The 18,204-nt window shown below is 35.9% G+C and overlaps 1 protein-coding gene across 3 annotated transcripts in view; it reads right to left on the bottom strand.

Annotated features, from left to right (window-relative positions):
• Positions 1-67: 67 nt before the first annotated feature.
• PolQ (DNA polymerase theta) overlaps positions 68-18,204 on the bottom strand; it is a 214,211-nt gene continuing 196,074 nt past the window's right edge. For all 3 annotated transcript variants that reach the window (XM_089093273.1, XM_089093272.1, XM_089093274.1), the window contains exons 25-27: positions 13,007-13,126; positions 6,410-6,576; positions 68-349 (exon numbers count right to left, since the gene is read on the bottom strand). In XM_089093273.1, coding sequence (XP_088949399.1) covers positions 215-349; positions 6,410-6,576; positions 13,007-13,126 — 422 coding nt within the window. In that variant the 3' untranslated portion in view covers positions 68-214. The remainder of the gene's footprint in view (positions 350-6,409; positions 6,577-13,006; positions 13,127-18,204) is intronic.

The raw sequence follows: 18,204 nt of genomic DNA, 5'->3' as shown, positions 1-18,204 counted from the left end.
CTGATGTGTATATCACTCTATTTCGAGTTGTTCCTATATAAAAAAAAAGAAACTACCAAATTTAAAATAGAGCAGTTTTATTGAAACTTTACATGCATAAGAGACACATATAAATTGACACGAGTTTGCTTACCAATTTATCTTAGAAAATAACTAATTTCGCAATAAAAAATATAAAACCAAAAAGACATTCCAGCGCAATAGACAAATAGATTCACGTTACAGAGGTAAGAGCGCCCCAGCTGGCTCCCAACTTAACGTTGACTGCGAGTTCTACTTTAAGCTTCATACTTTTGCTCATTAAGCACCTAAGCTTCAAACCAAAAATTTGACCAATATCCTCAGGTACCTGGAAAAGAAAAAATTATTGTATTTAGTTTATTAGATTTCTGTTAAATTAAAAAAAACAAACTATTATCTATTCTTGTACTTCGGGAAAAATCATGGTTGCTAGTATCAAAAGTCGGAAAACAATTGGGGGGGGGGGGAGTGCCATGATATTACCAACTCAATTAAGGACTTTTTAGCAACTGAATTACCCAAAAGTATGCATCAACATAAAGTTTCCAGAATGTCGGGGAGGGGCAAAATCCTTGGTCGTGGAGCAAAAATCACTAAGACTGAAAAGCCAGGTAGTAAAATCTAATGTCCCTTCCATAAACATTTTGGCTAAAGACAACTGTGTTTGAAATACGAAAAACAAGAAAAAAATATCCTCCATTTATAGAATTAGTAGTTCAAGTAATACTTTTCCGAATTTTATAATGAGTTAAGATGTTATCGATTCTTCCTTAGGAGGAGTACAACTGATTGAGTTGCAGGAGCAACTGGTTTTTTATTTTGTCATTTTTGTTTGTGTACGTGTGTGTTCCTAGTACACAAATTTCAACTCATTGGTGGAAAGTTTTAGGGGTCTAACTTCCGCAGTTCTTAGGGAAAGCGTGACCTTAGGTCGGACTAATGAACGTGACATTAAATTTTGTAAAGTGGCTTATAATTCTTGCCTGTGTCCATAAAGGAAGGTTATCGCTAGTAATTGAGCCGAACTGTGCAGTGTTTGAGTGAGATGAGTTTCATAGTCTATGTGGGAGAGCGCTATCTGAAGTTATACGCCTAATCTTTCGTTTAATTGATCCATGTTTCTGCTTTCGACTATGAAGCTCCGTTCCAACAGCCAAGTCGACAGGCACCAGTTTCGAATTGTGTTCAGACTAAAATCGACCTGGCTCAATCGCCAATAGATTAAGGCTTTCCGTTTACTCCTTTCTAAGTAATGACATTAGAAACTTGGCCCGCAACAAGAGTATCTACTTTTGTAACCCCTCTGGTGAAGCATTGGGTCTTATCTCAGCTGGGTAATAGACGACCCAGAGACTAAAACCAAGATGTGGCAACATACAACAGGACCTTCGTAGGGATGGTCCTCATACCATAGTAGTCAAGAAGTGTCGTTAATCCAATGCGTGTTGGAATTTACTTTTGAAACAAGCCATGTGTACCTTTTCTTTTGATGCTGATCAATTGTCCTTGATGAGCAGATCAAATTATACGAGATTTGCTTTATTGCAAAAAACAACTCTTTCAGTCGATATCTCTTCAAAAATTGTCAAGGGATTGACAACTTTAGTGTTGCCGTAAAATTAGAAAAAAATAATTAGGCACAAATTATAAAACAAGGGAGGGATATTCAAGTAGTACTTGGTTGTTATGTCCTAGTCATCTTTGCGATGAGGGGTTGGTGTACTTATTATTTGGCTTTCGATGAGAGAAAAAAATCGGCTTAATGCCCTCTACGGAAAAGGAGGCGCAAGTGAGAATAGATTGTAAAAGCATAGTTTTCCGCTGAATTAAAGGCTTCAGTATTGTGGAAGCCTACACATTACAAGAAAATTACTCTGATTCAAATCTTAAGACAAGGGAAGGGCTAAAAGGGAGGGTAAGTAAAAAATGACTGTTATACCTTGGTCATCTTTGCGATGAAGGGTTGGTATCTTTTGCTGGTTGGTGTAACTCCTATGCATTTTAGCCTAACACAACTAACTTGTCTAAATTTTTTTTTTCCTGATACATTTGAGGACGAAAGAATCTGTCTCCATTCAGTTACGCAGCAATTACAAATAAAATTCATCACAACGCTGTGGTTCGCAAATATTATAAATATTATTATAGAGTAACAGTTCTGAATAAGTTAGGGATAGATACATAGCAGTAATTACCATTTTGAAAAACAGTTTAAAAAGCCGAATAGTAGAGTAGAAAGTGTTTTTGATGCACAGTTGTCCGAGCTTCTGGTTTCCAAAGCGAGACCTAATGGGGTAGTGGTTACACCGCCTGGTATTACGGCGATAGTGCATCAACTTATGAAAAAAAAGTTTTCTGAAGGAGCGGACAGTATATGCACACAGTACCTTACGGCCGGGAGTGATATGTTATATAGTCATTTATCCTTACTTTTTCAGATTATTTTTAATATTGGTATTGTTTCTGATTGTATGTGCCCTGGTGTCGTAACATACCTATCCTAAAAAAGGGAAAATTAAATTCTTCTTGCTCGTTATATAGGCCCATCACGGTTTCTAGTGTTTTTGCGAAGATTTTAGCGTTTCTGATCGTAGATCGGGTAAATGAGCTTTGTACTATGCCCCCATTTCAGTTTGGGTTTCAGTCGGGGCTATGATGTTTCCATGCTTTACGAAGTTTATGTTCCATTCTTCAACATGCGGAGACATCGGGGAGGACGTTCATTTTAGGTGCATATGATGAGACCAATACCTTCGGGTCACTTCTCCGCTCTCACGCAATGCTTGAATTATAGAACCGCGGTGTTAGCCTGGACGTTATAATGCCTCTTTACTACATGCATCACCATCTGAAAGTCCGGTTGAAACTCAGTGACTCGTTCGCTGAAGAAGACCTCCCAGTTTACGTTGGTATAAAACAAGGAGCAATAACCTGCTCGACCATTTATAATAATGCCGCTCTCCCTGCCCAGGTTGATCTTCCTACTAGCTGCGTATCTAAAGGTGTTGATACATCTGTACTCTGTTATGCCGACGACCTCCTGAACCTGTGCCGTTCCATTACCAGTTTACAATGTAATTTTGATGAGCTTGCAACTTGCTATGATAACACAGGTCTATCTATTAATGCTGCTAAGTCGTAAGTGCTATTTTTTAATTCTCCTGATTCTTTAGTTCCAGAAAGCATACGACTAGGTTTTTCAGATATTGCCCCTAAATCAGAGCTAGTTTACCTTGGTTTACCGATTGGATCTTCCGTTAGGAATACAAGAAAGCTCCTTATTAAGCATGCTGAGAGAAAAATACATGCAGCATATGCTAGTGTTGTTCATTTGCAAGTTAGCTTTAAATGTAAGCTCCTGGCCAAGTTGTATAATAGTATCGCCCTTCCGCATATACTGTATCTAACGCATTTTTGGGACGTTTTGACCGATGTTGATAAGCAATCTCTGCGCAAATCTTACTTTAAGTTTGCGAAGTACCTTCTACAGGTCCCTATATGGTTTAGAAACGGTTATGTGTTTCGACGTTTCGGTGTTACGGAGCCCCTTTTTGCAGGGGACTCTCAGTTCGAATGTTTATCGAACCGGCCATCTTCACACCCCTGGAAAATGATACTATTTTGATTTTGTTTTGATGTTTATGTTATGTGTTCATAGTTCGTTGTTTTTCTTTCTTTTCTTTCTTTTATTTTCATAATACTCCATCGCGTTTTGTTGTTTAATTATATGATGGGAAATAAATATTCACTCATTCATTCATTCATTCATTCATTAAATGACATTTTATGCTTTAATCCGTAATATTGCCAATAATTAAAAGAATGAGGTTCAAGTGGCTACAAAGTCAACATATACCACTTTTCAATCTCCTCTCTTATCATGGTCATCTTCGGTGATGAGGAGTTGGCATCTCCTCTCAGTGAGTATACCTTTTATTTGCTACGAAAGAAGCTACGGCAATTTGGTCTTATATCAGCTACGGAGAGGGACGTGTAAGTAAAAATTGGTTGCTAGACCACGGTGATCTATTTGGTTAAGGAGTTAGGAAATTCTACAAATTAGCTTACTTTATTTTTGATGAAAGGAGTGAAAATAGACTTCAGATACAAGTAAGGGAGTTTTTATTTAAAGTTGGTGGTTAGGCGATCATCATCTGCAGGGATGAGGGGGTACATATTTCTACTGACTGTTGTACCTTTCTTTTAGTTTCAGCATTTTCTGCGTATACTACGGAAAAGCTACAACCGTATGCTACGGAAAAGCTACAGATAGCTCATCACAACCAACGAGGCTTGACAAGATTACACTGAAATCTTTAAGATATACTATTTAAAAGGTTTCACAGGGATGACAACCTTAGTTATAATGTACACATTGAAAGACAGAAATCGGATTACAAATTCGAGAAAATTTAGAGGCTTAAAAATAACACTGAGCTTTTAAACCTCGGTCATCTTTGTCGTTGAGGGGCTTGTACCTTTTCGGGTAAGATAAGGTTTATTCATAATGAAAAAAAGATACAATAATGCCCTATATTAATCCCCCCAAAGGCAACTGGCCCTGTAAAGGCTCCCTGTTTACTAGCTGGTATACCTATTATTGTTTCTGGGTACAAATTTTATAGATAAGGAAAACACTGTCAAGTGCAGCATAGGGTATTAATATGTACTAGCCCTGCTTTAACAAGTAGCAAAGATGTAATAGCTGTCTTGTAATTTTACAAACTGGAATGGCTAGTTACGAGTGGTCTTTTTGACGGGTATTAGGTATTTCAAATGAAAGATCCGAAGCTTAATTGACCAGCCTTGACAAAATTCCTAAGAAAAATAATTATTTTTTCCCTAAAATTCTCCCCCAAATATTCTTATTACAATAAGAATGACTAAGAAAATGGGTTTAAGGCCAATGGAATTCACAAAAAGAGCATATATTTTGTTTTATTTAGGATACTTTCTGGATTGACCAACACTAATTTATTATATTTGTGATTTTTTGCCTTGATTTTCATTTTCCTTTTCATTTGTGGGTTTTTTCTTTTAGTTCTTTTATTCCCTTCGAATTCGCATTGTTTTTTTTTCTTATTGTTTTAATATCTACTTGTCTCCTGGTCATATATATTTTTCCCAGTTCTTCTTATTCCTTTTTTTTAATCTTGTTTATATATCTCAACTTATGAGGTGTCACACCACATCACAGAAATTTTTAAAGCTGCGTAAAGCTGCTCCTATATAAATCCTTTTACTTAGAACCTTCAAAAAACATAAGAAAAGAAGCTCAACGCTGGTTGTTATTTGCCTCCTCACTTTTACCACAACAAGCCAACAAGTTAACAGAGAGGGTCCAAGAAAGCCAATGCCACTCACGAGAGAGGTCCAAACGCCCTTATTTTATTCCAAACATTCTGTGAAGGGGGGGGGGGGAAGAAGGAAGAATAACAATGTAATATTTCTTTGTTTTTCAGGCTAATACATATAGTATGTAAACAATTCATTTATTTTTGATACATTTGAGGGTAAGAAAATGTTATCCCCGTACAGTTACGCAGCCAATGTACATAAGAATCTGTTACAATGAACGGTTTCATAATTATTCTGGCAGAGAGTAACAGCAGCAATATGACATTGTCAAGTCAGGGATTTATCCGTAGCGATGACAACGATTAAAACAGATAAGGTTTAATTGGCTACAAAGCCAAAATTATATTTTGAAATATCTGACTGTTCCTACAACAATTTTGTTAGCAGGGACAAAAAAGCATTGCTGCAACACTTGACCTTGCCTTGGCACGGTAAATCGACTTTCTGCTAGGGGGAGGGGGCAGCCGATTCTGTGATTAAGGGCGTGGGACTGAAGTTACATTGGCAGTTCACAAAACCTTACATTGGCAGCAAGTTCTATCATACCTATGAAATCTTTATTAATAAGTAATCACCAAAAATCAAAATCATCAATAAGCTTCAGCATTAATCAATCTTCTTGGATTAGAGCTAAACCTTTCCAAGACATTATGGATAATTGCTTCTTGTTTGACTTTTGTTATGTCATTCTAGCTGTTTATTTCTCGCTTTTTCAACCATTTATCTTTTATCAACTGCTTTTTTAACCATTTACCTTTTTTCAACTGCTTTTTCAACCATGTCTAGTATAAATTTGAGGTTCCCTTCCGTACGCCCATGGTCCAAACAAAACACATATTTTTACTTTAACATTAAACTGAAGGAGGGAATGCAAATTCAGACCCATGGTCCCTACCCCAACCACTAGCTATGTCACTGCTCGACCTACTTAATAGTGTTGCTACCCCCAGTTTTGATTTTAAAAGGCTCGATCTGGGAGCCGTAGGATCAACTTTAGTTTTACTAGTCAAGAAAAGGAAAAAAAACTAACTTCATAGATAAGTTCGTCATGGAGATCAAGAACGAGGCGAGCCTGTTTCATGAGATCGTGGTCTGGAAGTGATCTCAACAATTCTTCAACCCGAACCATAGCCACTTTTACTAGGTCTGCTGCCGTCCCTTGTATCTTGGTGTTAACCGCTTGTCTTTCTGCTTGACCTTAATTGAACAAAAATGTTAGTAAAATGAAAAGAAGGATTTAATAAGTGTAACACAACTAGCAGAATAGTAGTGTAACACAGTATCACTGTCAAAACATAAAAAAGTTTCAAATACAGGTTTCAATATTTCAATTGTATTGAAGCCATACGTGCAAACGGAGGGGGGCTGGAGGAGGTAATAGAGGGAGTCCATTCTTACAAAAACTACCCCAGAGGGCCCAATATTGGGAAAATTTGGCAATAGCAACTGATTTTCACCACTCCTTATAAGGCTCAGAACCGTGTAGACTAATGTTTAGGACTTTCAAAAAAAAAAAGATTTTCAGGAGAATAAAAAAAAATCAAGTTCATTCAGCAGGATAAATTGATGACACCAAGCACTTTATAACGTAAGTAGATGTATATTATCCCTTGTATTACAATATCCGCATCACATTAACTAAAAAAATTACAAGTGCTTAGTTTTTTTTATTGAAATTCAATCGAATACACCTAGAATTTAACAAGCCAGCACGAGAAAGTACTTGGATAATGACTAGGGCCGCTTACCCTGTTGGTAAAGGATAAGGAAAAAGAGTGTGAGGAGAAAGGGAAGAAAAAAGATATAAGAAACGAAACAGAGCAACTAAGGGTTTAAAAACAAAAATAAAACAGATGAAATAACACTATTACCATTTCTATAAGGTAGAGCAGCCATGAATAGTTTCTAACAAAAACAAATGTAAAATTATCTTTTTAATTACATTTCTATTTCTTGGGGGAGGAGGATAAAGAGCACTTCCGATCTTCAATATGGTTGGTAATTATGGTAAATATACCATTAGCCAGAAACTGTAAATATAAAAACAACTAAAAAAATCATTAAAAGTCGAGTTCACAAAAGTGGTCTCTTCGGGTTGCGGGTCCGGCAATTATCCCGACAGTATAAATACACAAACAACTTGGAGATTTTCGTTTAAAGTCAAATTTGAAACCGCGCCCTATCAGGGTCTTATCTTAACCTGAATAGACAAATTTTAATGACAAAGACCGCAAAGAAATGTATATTTAGGCCCAAAGTATAGTAATTGCATGCATAAATACAAATTAATTCAGCTAAAAAATAAGCTAGCTAGCCTAACTTGAGTATGTGAGGATTTTATGTATCCGTCAACTCGCCCAGGAATGGCTCACAGATTACCATATTACTTGGCACTCTTCCGTCCACAGTTTCAGGTAACAAAGGTTCCATATAAAATCTATGGAGCTTCAGAAGCATTTTCTGTTGCCAGAAAATTTTCTCATGGCTGATTTTTTCTACATGGATACCTCCTTTGCCGAACTAAACAATGAAAAATCCTAGGTCGAGGTCGCAAGACTTCAGCTGCATCTGAACTTAATAGAAATAATTATGGTTCCTCTTTAAATTGACGCTGTTTTTATTATCAAAGATAACACGTTAAGTTTTATTAAGCCTTTATTTCTCTTTTTTGGTTCGGCTAGGAAACTCTTTCTAAAATGTAGAATATGTTTGAAAAATATAAGGGAGGGGGGGGTTGAAGTAGCCGGATAATATGGAGACATAAACAACTAAATTAAAAAGAATTTTTTCAGTAATTTTGAAGTAAACCTTACCAGGGTTTTAACCTAAATAGAAAAAGTTCAATGATAAGGACCGCAAGAAAAATCGACACAATACACAGTAAAAACATATATAAGTATAAGTCCATGAATTTTAAGTATTTTTTTTAATGCGTAGAGTATGTAAAAACTAATGCCGAATACATTTTCTTTGAAGCAATGCATACAGTTTTATTTACCCCTCAACTTGCCTAGAAATGGCTCAAAGAATGTCAAATGACGTGGTATCCATCCACTATTTCCCGTAATAACGCTTCCCGGAAATTTTATTTTTGAAAATTTTGTTGGGAATTAAATTTGGAAGTCTGTTTTTTTTTCTTAGTTTGCCTTGGATTTTCGCTCTAAGAAACTGAATTAAAAATAGATGAATAACGGAAAGTAAGGAGCAACATTAAAATTCAAAACGAACAGAAATCATTCTATATATGAAGGGGTTGCCCCCTCCTCAATACCTTACTCTTTACGCTAAAGTCTTTAGCGGATTTAAAAAAGCTTCCTATTCTAATTAAACAGCCCTTGTGTCTCAGTAACCGTTCCCGAGAAATTGGGACAACAGTCAAACTTTTGCGTAAAGAGCAAGGTATTGAGAAGGCGGGAAACCCCTTCATATACGGAACAATCTCTGTTTACTTTGAGTTTTAATGTTTCTCCTTACTTTCTATTGGACGGTTCAGCCAGAAAAATCCACCTTAGCATACTTTCATTTGAGAAAAAACATTAATTTTTAATCGTTTTCTCGATCACTCCGGAAAGCCCCCCCCCCCTTCCGTGAAAATCTTTTCCCAGAAATCGAAACACGCTGAAAATACCCCGGATAATTTCCCGTAACATATCCACATGCAAAATTAAGTTGGCAAAAAGAAAGTAAGGCAATTAAAAAGAATTTCGTATTGGAATTCCCCCAGTGTAAAATTTCCCCTGAAAAGTTCATCCCCTGGAAATTTCTCTCCCCATGGACACCCATCCCAAGCACAAAATCCCCCCCCCCCCCGACAAAAAATATCTGTATACTTCCAAATAACAAATAGTGTATGTAAACAATGGGCAAATTTCTTAACTCACAGCCCTCTCCCCACGGACAGCGGGGGGCCGTGTTATCCTTAATGGCACGGGGTACTTATGCCTGTACCCTTGAGTGGGGTCCCTTATAGAGAACCCACTTTAGAAGTGAAGTTAGGTGAAATATACCAAAATATGATGAAAATATAATACTTTACTAACTAAATTATGAAATTTATGGAAAGCAGTCGGGTCTTTTGGAAAAGGGTTATCGAAAGAATATAAAGCCATGTTGTGTCCAATGAAGCGACCAGAATATAATTCGCACTTGGCTGAAAAAATACAAATGAATGTTTATTGTCTGTTTAATATAAATTGACTGATATTTATTATAAATAGTCTTAACAATTTTAGATTTATTAAGATTAAAAACGTCAAAACATTAAAATGTATACCAGACACGCCTCTTTATTTTGGCCGATGAATCTAAATTAGTCATGTCCTTAATTATTCTATTTAATGATGAATTTTTAGCAGTTATACAGTGTGAATATCAGTACAAATGAACTATTTACAAAAAAAATATATGGTACTTTCTTGTTAGCTAGTAGGCCTAAACACTCGATAATTTGTATCGCGAACAGAAGACAATAACCGATTTCCACGGTCTTTATACCAGATAATTAGTTTCAGATTGGTGAGAAACTACACAGTAGCTATATTTTAATTAAATATTTAGTTGGTACTATTTTGGTGTGTTGGTATTTTGGCATTTTGTGGTTTCAGAAAATCATATCCCAGGGGTAGGAAGCCTGAAATTAGGTGACAGAGAATCTTTTTACTCCGGCAGGAAAGATGGGGTACATAGACAGGGAGTAGGGCTCATGATAAGTAAGGAAGCTGCTAAGTCTTGTTCAGGCTGGGAAGGTATTAATAATAGAATACTAATTGCTCATTTTGTGACTAAAAAATTCAGGATATCAGTTATAGTAGTATATACCCCTGTAGTACCGATTGACGGAGATACTAGTGACTCAGATGAATTTTATTTACAGTTACAGGAGCAAATAGACAGGGTCCCAGGCAGAAACATGATGTCTTTACTAGGAGATTTTCACGCCCAGGTCAGTAGAAATAGGGATATATAGTATCCTAGCCTAGGTAAATTTGGTGTAGGAAAAGAAAACAGTAATGGATACAGACTTTTGCAATTTTGTAGGTATAACAATCTAGTTATAAACAACACGGTGTTTGGTCATTAAATGGCTCATAAGTTAACATGGTATTCACGTGATGGTAAGACAGCAAACCTTATTGATTATGTTATAGTTAACCAAAGACTGGCAGGATCAATACAGGATACTAGGGTATATAGGAGTGCTGTTATTGATGTTAAAAGTAAAGATCGCCATCTGGTAGTGCCAAGGGTTAATTTAAAGCTCAAATTTCGGAAGGGTAACTACCTCCCGGGAGGCTATGATGTTGGTAGACTCCAGAATGAGAATTTGAGAAAAACTTTCCAGGAACAGATGAATACTAATCTTAAGAGTTTAAAATTTGATAATGTGGAAGATGGTTGGAATAATTTTAGAAAAATAATTTGTGAAGTTGCTGAAGGTGTCGTAGGGAAGAAAGCTAGAACTGCAGCTAAGAATGTTAGTGAAAAAGCTTAATGTTTAATAGAAAAGAAAAAGGACTTGTACAAGAATTATCTGAGTGATAGATAACATGAAAACAAAAGTAATGTAAAGAAAGTGGAGAAAGTATTAAGATATGAACTAAGGAGGTGTGAAGTGGAGGCCATGGACAAAATTGCCCAGGATCTGGAAGATGCAGCTAGACGGCATAATAGTAAAATATTGTACTGGCATGTCAATAAATTGAGAGGGAGTAGTCAATCTGAACTTGGCCCAGTTAAAGACAGACTACCGTTATCGAGAAGTTAAGAATTTAAGAGAGATGTGTGAAACATCTTTAGAGTTCAAAAAACCGAGACACAGGTAATGGACATCATATACAGTTAAACGAAAAGTGTGTGGTACTTTGGATGCACGGGAAAATTTGCCTTGTGTGTAATATTTAACGAGAGTACTAAAAGGATTAAAAAATAATAAGGCTCCAGATGCTGATAGGGTAGTAAATGAGTTTCTTAAATAGGGTGGATCTGAGGTTAGAAACAAGTTATTGAAGATAATGAATATAATTTTTTAAAAAGGGGAAGTACCAAATGATTTTAGGAAAACATTAATTAAGCCACTTTATAAGAAAGGTGATGAAAGCGAGCGTGTTAATTATCGAGTCATTAGTCTGGTCTCTGTAGGTAGCAAATTACTTAGTAATATGATACATTTTAGACTGAGAGATGCTGCAGACAAAGTTTTCAGAGAAGAGCAGCGCGGTTTTAGAAAAGGTAGAGGATGTGTCGACCAAATTTTCACTCTTGGGTTAATAATTGAGAAGTGCCTGAGTTTTCAAAGACCTTTGGTCCTTAGTTTTATAGATTATGAGCAAGCGATCGATTCTGTTGATAGAAGAGATTTAGCAAAGGTCTTATCCTTGTATGGTATACCAGACAAATAACACTGACAAATGTACGAGAATAACACTGCTTGCGGTTAAGGTAGGAAATGAGGTTAGCAGCTGGTTGTGTATTAAATCAGGAGTTAAGCAGGGTTACAGCGAAGATGCTAAAGAAACTAGTCAAACAGGTTTTTTCAACGGAGATTTCCTATGTGGACGATTGCAAACAGTGATTTATCACTGCGTTTACAATATTTTAAACTTTATTTTTGGGGGTTTAGGGGGGAAAGGTCTAAACTATTATATTTTTTCCTATTTTGTTTTATTTCATTAGCATTAACCAAACTTCACTTCTCGCGTGGCATCCAGCTAATAGAACAGTACCAACAATCACTTTACTTTATCGTGGGGATCGTGGTGATTTTTAGTCTTTTTTTGTTGTTGTGGCAAACAAAACCACAGCGTTCAACATACATAACAGTTTCAACGAAACATGAATGCCATTCATGGTATCTAGAGGGTTTGTGTGGGGTCGAAGGGGACAGGTAAAAGCATTCTTATTTATAAACCTAGATTAGCTTAGATATTTCAATTCTGTTTATCGTGTTGTTGATGACCGTATGAAAAGACCCTGCTCGACATATGGTTGTTAGACACACCATATGAATGTTATTAGACACATCATATAGAACATATCTAGACATCTCATTTGTATCATATCCTTGATCAGAACAACAACCCATTTGCTACATTTTCCACCTAGTTTTGTAACTAAGTCATAATTTTCCACCTAGTTTTGTAACTAAGTCATAGTTGTTCGAAACTGCTCTTTCCCATGTAGAGTAAGGGTTTTGATACCGGACGGTGTAGAATCTTGGAACTGAAAAAGTAAGCTGAAAAAGCACCAAAATCTTCAAAATAAATATATACTATTTAAATTCTTATTAATATTTTTAGGACCTCTCAACAAGTTTTCCAGGATGTTGTCCAGGATTTTTGTAAATTGGTGTCCGCGATTCAACCGAAGAATCTTAACACCTTTTTTCTTCATCTTCGTGCTTGAATTGTTATGGAGACGCTTCCGCATATTCTCCTGACCGGAATCAAATTTTGGGTTAAACCCTTCGAAGGAATAGCAAACACGACAATAAAAATATTTTAAAGGACAGAAATACTTTCAAATTCTACATTGTAAGCAAACAAATCTTTAATATGTGTCAGAAAGTCCTCCTAAAAATGATTTAAAGATAGCTACTTATCGTTTCTTTAAATGAAAATAGCATATTTACTTCGTTGACTGACAACTTGAGACTTAATGTTCGGAAAATATCTTCGTCTTCTCAGGATTGTCTCTACAAAGCCACTTTTTTTACAGTGTTCAACAGTATTTGTGATAAATTCGAAGGCCTCTAAAAAAAGACGAAATTAGAAACAGAAAAAAAGAAAAAATTGAATGCATGAAATGTCGGGTTTTATCTATGGATTGAACAGCTTTAGGAATATCAGAAAAAAACTAAACATTCATAAGGACAATATTTAACTTGGAATACAAATTCAAGTTTGAAACAAATGAATCCAATCAGATCAAGTCCCATTCACATTTGTAGAAGAGTAACATTATTGTTCTATAGAATCAAAATTCCCCATAAAGTATTCGTACCAAACATTAAATAAGTATTATGGTAATCAAGCTCAGTTGAGAACGCTTACCATGTCTTTGCTATGGCGAAATTATGACTACAATAATGGTTATATTGACAACAAACCTCCAATTATTCAAGAGCGACTCCAATCAGCGGATAAAGACTCATTAAATGAATCTTTTACACTTTCCAACATATTTTTGTAAAAATATACAAAAAAAGTTCCACTTTGCTGCCTATTTCTCCCTTTCTCTTCCTTCTTTTCCCACTCCGATCTCCTCTCAGAAAAACTTCGATATTAAATTTCTTTATTAAAATAAATAAAAACATTGATAATATACATGAAAAAACTAACGCAATTACTATTTTCTGAATATAGCATGAATACCTGAAAACGCAACGTCATTATGTAAATACCTTGTTTTACAATATTTATAAAAGAATGTTTTTAATAAGGGATTGCAACAATTCAAACAACTTAAAAAGAAAACCAAACGTTTCAAGCTTAGTAAACAATCGGTCTTAAAATTCAAAATTTGTTTCAATAATCTTGTCTCTTTCTTTACGATTCTTATCTTTACGAGTCACCTATATTTTTGAAAAATATACTTACGAAAAATTTAAGCATGAAAAATATACCTACAGGAAGACGCAAACAACGCAAATGTGTATTTGTTATAAATGATGATTCGTAGGAAAAAAGAGGTTTTTGTCCAACCACCTGAACAATCAACAAATAAACAACCCGGACCATCATGTGAGACTAGATCAGAACGTACTAAAAACGAAAGTGAAAAGCAAAGACACTCGCGGTTAGAAAACAAGCGACAGCAAGAATCAGAATATGTCAAAAACGAAAGCGCAGAACAAAGACACTTGCGGTTAGGAGACATGTGACACCGGGAATAAGAACGCGTCAAAAACAAAAGTGAAGAACAAAGACACTTGCGGTTAGAAGACATGCGATACCGAGAGTAAGAACTGGTCAAAAATGAAAGTGGAGGGGAAAGAACTGTACGATTAGAACACATGTAACAGCGAGCATCAGAACATGTCAAAATGAGAGTGAAGAAGAAAGAAATATTAGGCTAGAAGAACAGCGTCGTCGGCATCATCGCCGTCAAACAGGGTGTGGCGCAACACCCTGTATAAACTTAAAAGATGCCGTAAACTAACGTAAATGTTATATATAAACTATTGGGACCCTTCAATATTGCTTTTATTCTCTGTGGAGCCCTCCATTTTCCGAGGAAAGAGTAGCAAACAAAGGTAATTCATTTGGAAATTTCTGCTTGTGTAGTCGAATTGCATTGCCACCACCACAACTTCCAAATGAATTTGTTTGCCTTTTTTAGGATATCACTTGCTCTCTAAAGAGTTCTACAAAGGAATCCGAAATTTGAATGTTTCGCCGTAGCTTCGTTCAACGTTAGCAATGATTGAACCATCAATAATCATAATTTTTTAGCTTTAAAGTAGCTGGACACCCCCCAGTTGGTGCCAAAGCGAATTTCCTCATGTTCCCCATTAGTTCTTCTAATTTTTGAGGTTTTCACAAACCACTCCTCCATGGAATCGGCTCCATCTTACGTGCCTAATGACACAACTATATTTATTTATTTTTATTTAACGACTTTTTTTTTATAACGATTTTATTTTATTTAATGTTTGATCAGTTGAAATAACAGTAATACTTCAGTCATTGTTCCATGTTGAAATCGTTTTGAAACAAAATTGGTAAGCTTCATGCTACAGGAATTAAAATTAATAGCTCCCGGGTAACATAGCATAAATTCAGATTTACATACATTTTTGTTTACTTCACATTTGACGCTTAAATAACTCAATGTCAGTGAAAGAGGCGAATAAAAGATGCCAGGACAATGGTCTTAATTAGTGCAGTGGCTTGTCTTAATTGGCAAATACGGGTAATAAAGATCCTTTATTTCTGGGCATTAACGTGAATAAGGTGAATATCCCTAATAATGCTTAAGTAGAACAGCGTTTTATTTTTCTTATTGATCTTAAACTTGAAGCAATTTGCAATTACAGGCGCGGTCTTTCTTAATTGTCTCGTAAGGAAGGGAAAAACTATAAGGAGAAAAAAATGAAGAAAAGAATAATAAGGAAAAGAGAGGCAATGAGATCACTACATGAGTTAAGACAAGGCGGGATCTGTTCTCAGTAATTTGTCTATGAGCTTCTTAAGACGCCTTTCGATCACTGTTGCACAATTTGTGGCGAAGCTCAATCTTCTTCTTCTTCTTCTTCTTCTTCTTGAAAAAACACATGGAATCCTAAACGGGCTCCTTTCGGCTTCCAATTGTACTAATTCACTCAAATGTCACAAAATAACAACCATAAAAAAATACACCTACATCCTCATTTAAGGGTTAAATAAATAATATATATAGGTTGTTTCTTCGGAATCGAGTGGAAAGACAACATGGTGGCCTTGCAATTAAGGTGAAAAATGGATATAATGTTAAGCCAAGGCCGGATATTACTGTATATCGAGAAATGATTTTGGAGTCAATGGTGTTAGAGGTTTCATTGTCTGGGCGGAAGCTATTTCTTGTTGTTGTTTATAGGCCCCCTTCGGGAAACGTGGATGAGTTTTTGGACCTGATGGATAATATGTTGGGTAAAACACTGGATTCGCGAGTGCCTTGCTTTATAAGTGGTGATTTCAATATTGATTTGAATAATGTGCAAGATTTGAATTCGAAGGCAAGAAGTTTTTTGAATCTTATGTATAGTTATGGCCTTTCCCCTCCTGTTAATATTCCAACTAGAATATCTGGAGCTTCTGCATCTGTGATTGATAATATGTTTTTGAATGTTAGCTGCGACTTGTCGCAAGTGTTAGTGAACGACGTCTCAGATCACTGTGCTACTGTGATCCGTGCAGCTATTAGTTGTTGTCGGCAAGGAGATGGTATGACTAGAGTTAAACAGCCTATAATTGATAAGAAAGCCATATATAGGCATAGGACTAAACTTAGGAATGAGTCATTTGAATGCCTTGATGGTACTGATTGTGTTAATGATAAATTTGGTAAATGGTATGGAAAACTGTTTAAGATTTTATATGAAAGTCTAGAGTTTAAACAAAAGCGTACACGTTATGATGTTGCTAAGAAACCATAGATATCGAAAGCGCCAATTAAATCGATGGATAAAAGACAAGAGCTCTATGAAAGGTCTACTAAAACTGGATATCAATCAGATAAAGATATTTATAAAAGTTATAATAGAAATCTTAACACCCTTTTAAGACAGGCTAAAAAGCTCTATTTTGAAAATAAATTTAAAGAGGTAGAGGGAACCCTGCGAAAACGTGGAGATTCATCAAGTTGTTAGTGAACCCTCGTGCTGCCCCGACTATCCCTGACATTCCAGATGCTCACTCGGATAATCAAGTTGCTAATAAAATGTGTGCACACTTTACAGATATTGGTAAGAGTATATCTGATAGTGTTGTGCAGTCACCCAGTGATGGCTCTTATAATGATTTTCTCGATGAGGCAGCTGAAGTCTCTATATTTTTAAGACAAGTGACTCTTGCAGAACTTGAGACGACAGTGAAGTCAATGAAGAATTAAGCAGCTGAGTCGGGTTTTTTCAGTTTTAGAATTCTTTGTTTAGCTTTCTCTATTATTTCAGGTCATCTGTTGTATTGGACTTATTCATGTTTTAAGAGTGGAGTTTACCCAGATTGTTTGAAAAGTGCTCATATGGTACCCCTGTTTAAGAGTGGTGAAAAGAATGATATGAATAAGTACAGACCAATATCAATGTTCCCAATAATATCGCGTCTGTTTGAAAAACTGATTTGTAAGAATGGTGGATTTTTTAAATAAAATTTACTATTTTCACCCTACTCAGTTCGGATTTCGTCATGGGATGTCAACAGAGCAAGCCTTGCTTTTTTAACAACATTTGTCAACGATTCGTTGGATGCGGGGTTGAAAGTTGTGTCTATTTTTCTGGACATTAGGAAAGCATTCGACTCTGTTGACCATAGTATATTATTATCAAAATTAGAGCATGCCGGTATTCGTGGTAATTTTCATAGTTTGATTTTGTCTTTTTTGAGTGGAAAGAAACAGTGTGTTGGGGTTGGGAGTGTTCATTCTGATTATATGAATGTGGGATGTGGAGTACCACAGGGTTCTGTGCTTGGACCCTTGTTGTTTTTTAATCTATATTAATGATTTGAACGCCTGTCTTAAAAGGATATTTAGTCATGTGGGACCTGGAGCTAGACGGTCAAAGATGATATTGCCTAGCTTCGCTGATGACACACAGTATTCAGTGGCAGATGTGACTGAAGCAGATTTATTTCTGATATTAAATGCAGGAATGAGTTGTATTGAAAGATGGATGCGTGTAAATAAATTATGTTTGAATCATAGTAAAAGTAAATTTATTCTATATGGAGGAAGTGCTAATTATTATCCTTGGATCCATGGTATTCAGCTAGAAAGTTGATATCTCCAGAGGCATAGTTATGTCCAATATCTTGGTGTCCAAGTTGACGAGTGTCTTATTTTACACGGCATTATTCATGTTTAAAAGTTTAAATAGCCTGCTACCTGCATGTTTCTCGATTAGATTTACTGAAGCTCAAGACAGGTATGAGACAAGAAATGCCCATTCAATACAAACCCCGTACCCTGTAACAACAGGTCTAAATTTTCTATCCGTTTTTTTGGGCGCAGCTATCTGGAACAAACTTCCCACGGAGGTAAAAAACAAGACAGATCTGGATGAATTTCGAAATTCGCTCAGAGTAAGCTGTTTTTCTCAATATGTAAGATTTTAGTGGTTGTGTGTCGAGA

The sequence above is a fragment of the Artemia sp. Qi Xiang Cuo genome, chromosome 8 (assembly GCF_049724085.1).
Source record: "Artemia sp. Qi Xiang Cuo chromosome 8, ASM4972408v1, whole genome shotgun sequence".
NCBI lineage: Eukaryota > Metazoa > Arthropoda > Branchiopoda > Anostraca > Artemiidae > Artemia > Artemia sp. Qi Xiang Cuo.
This window is presented reverse-complemented; position numbering and strand designations above follow the sequence as displayed.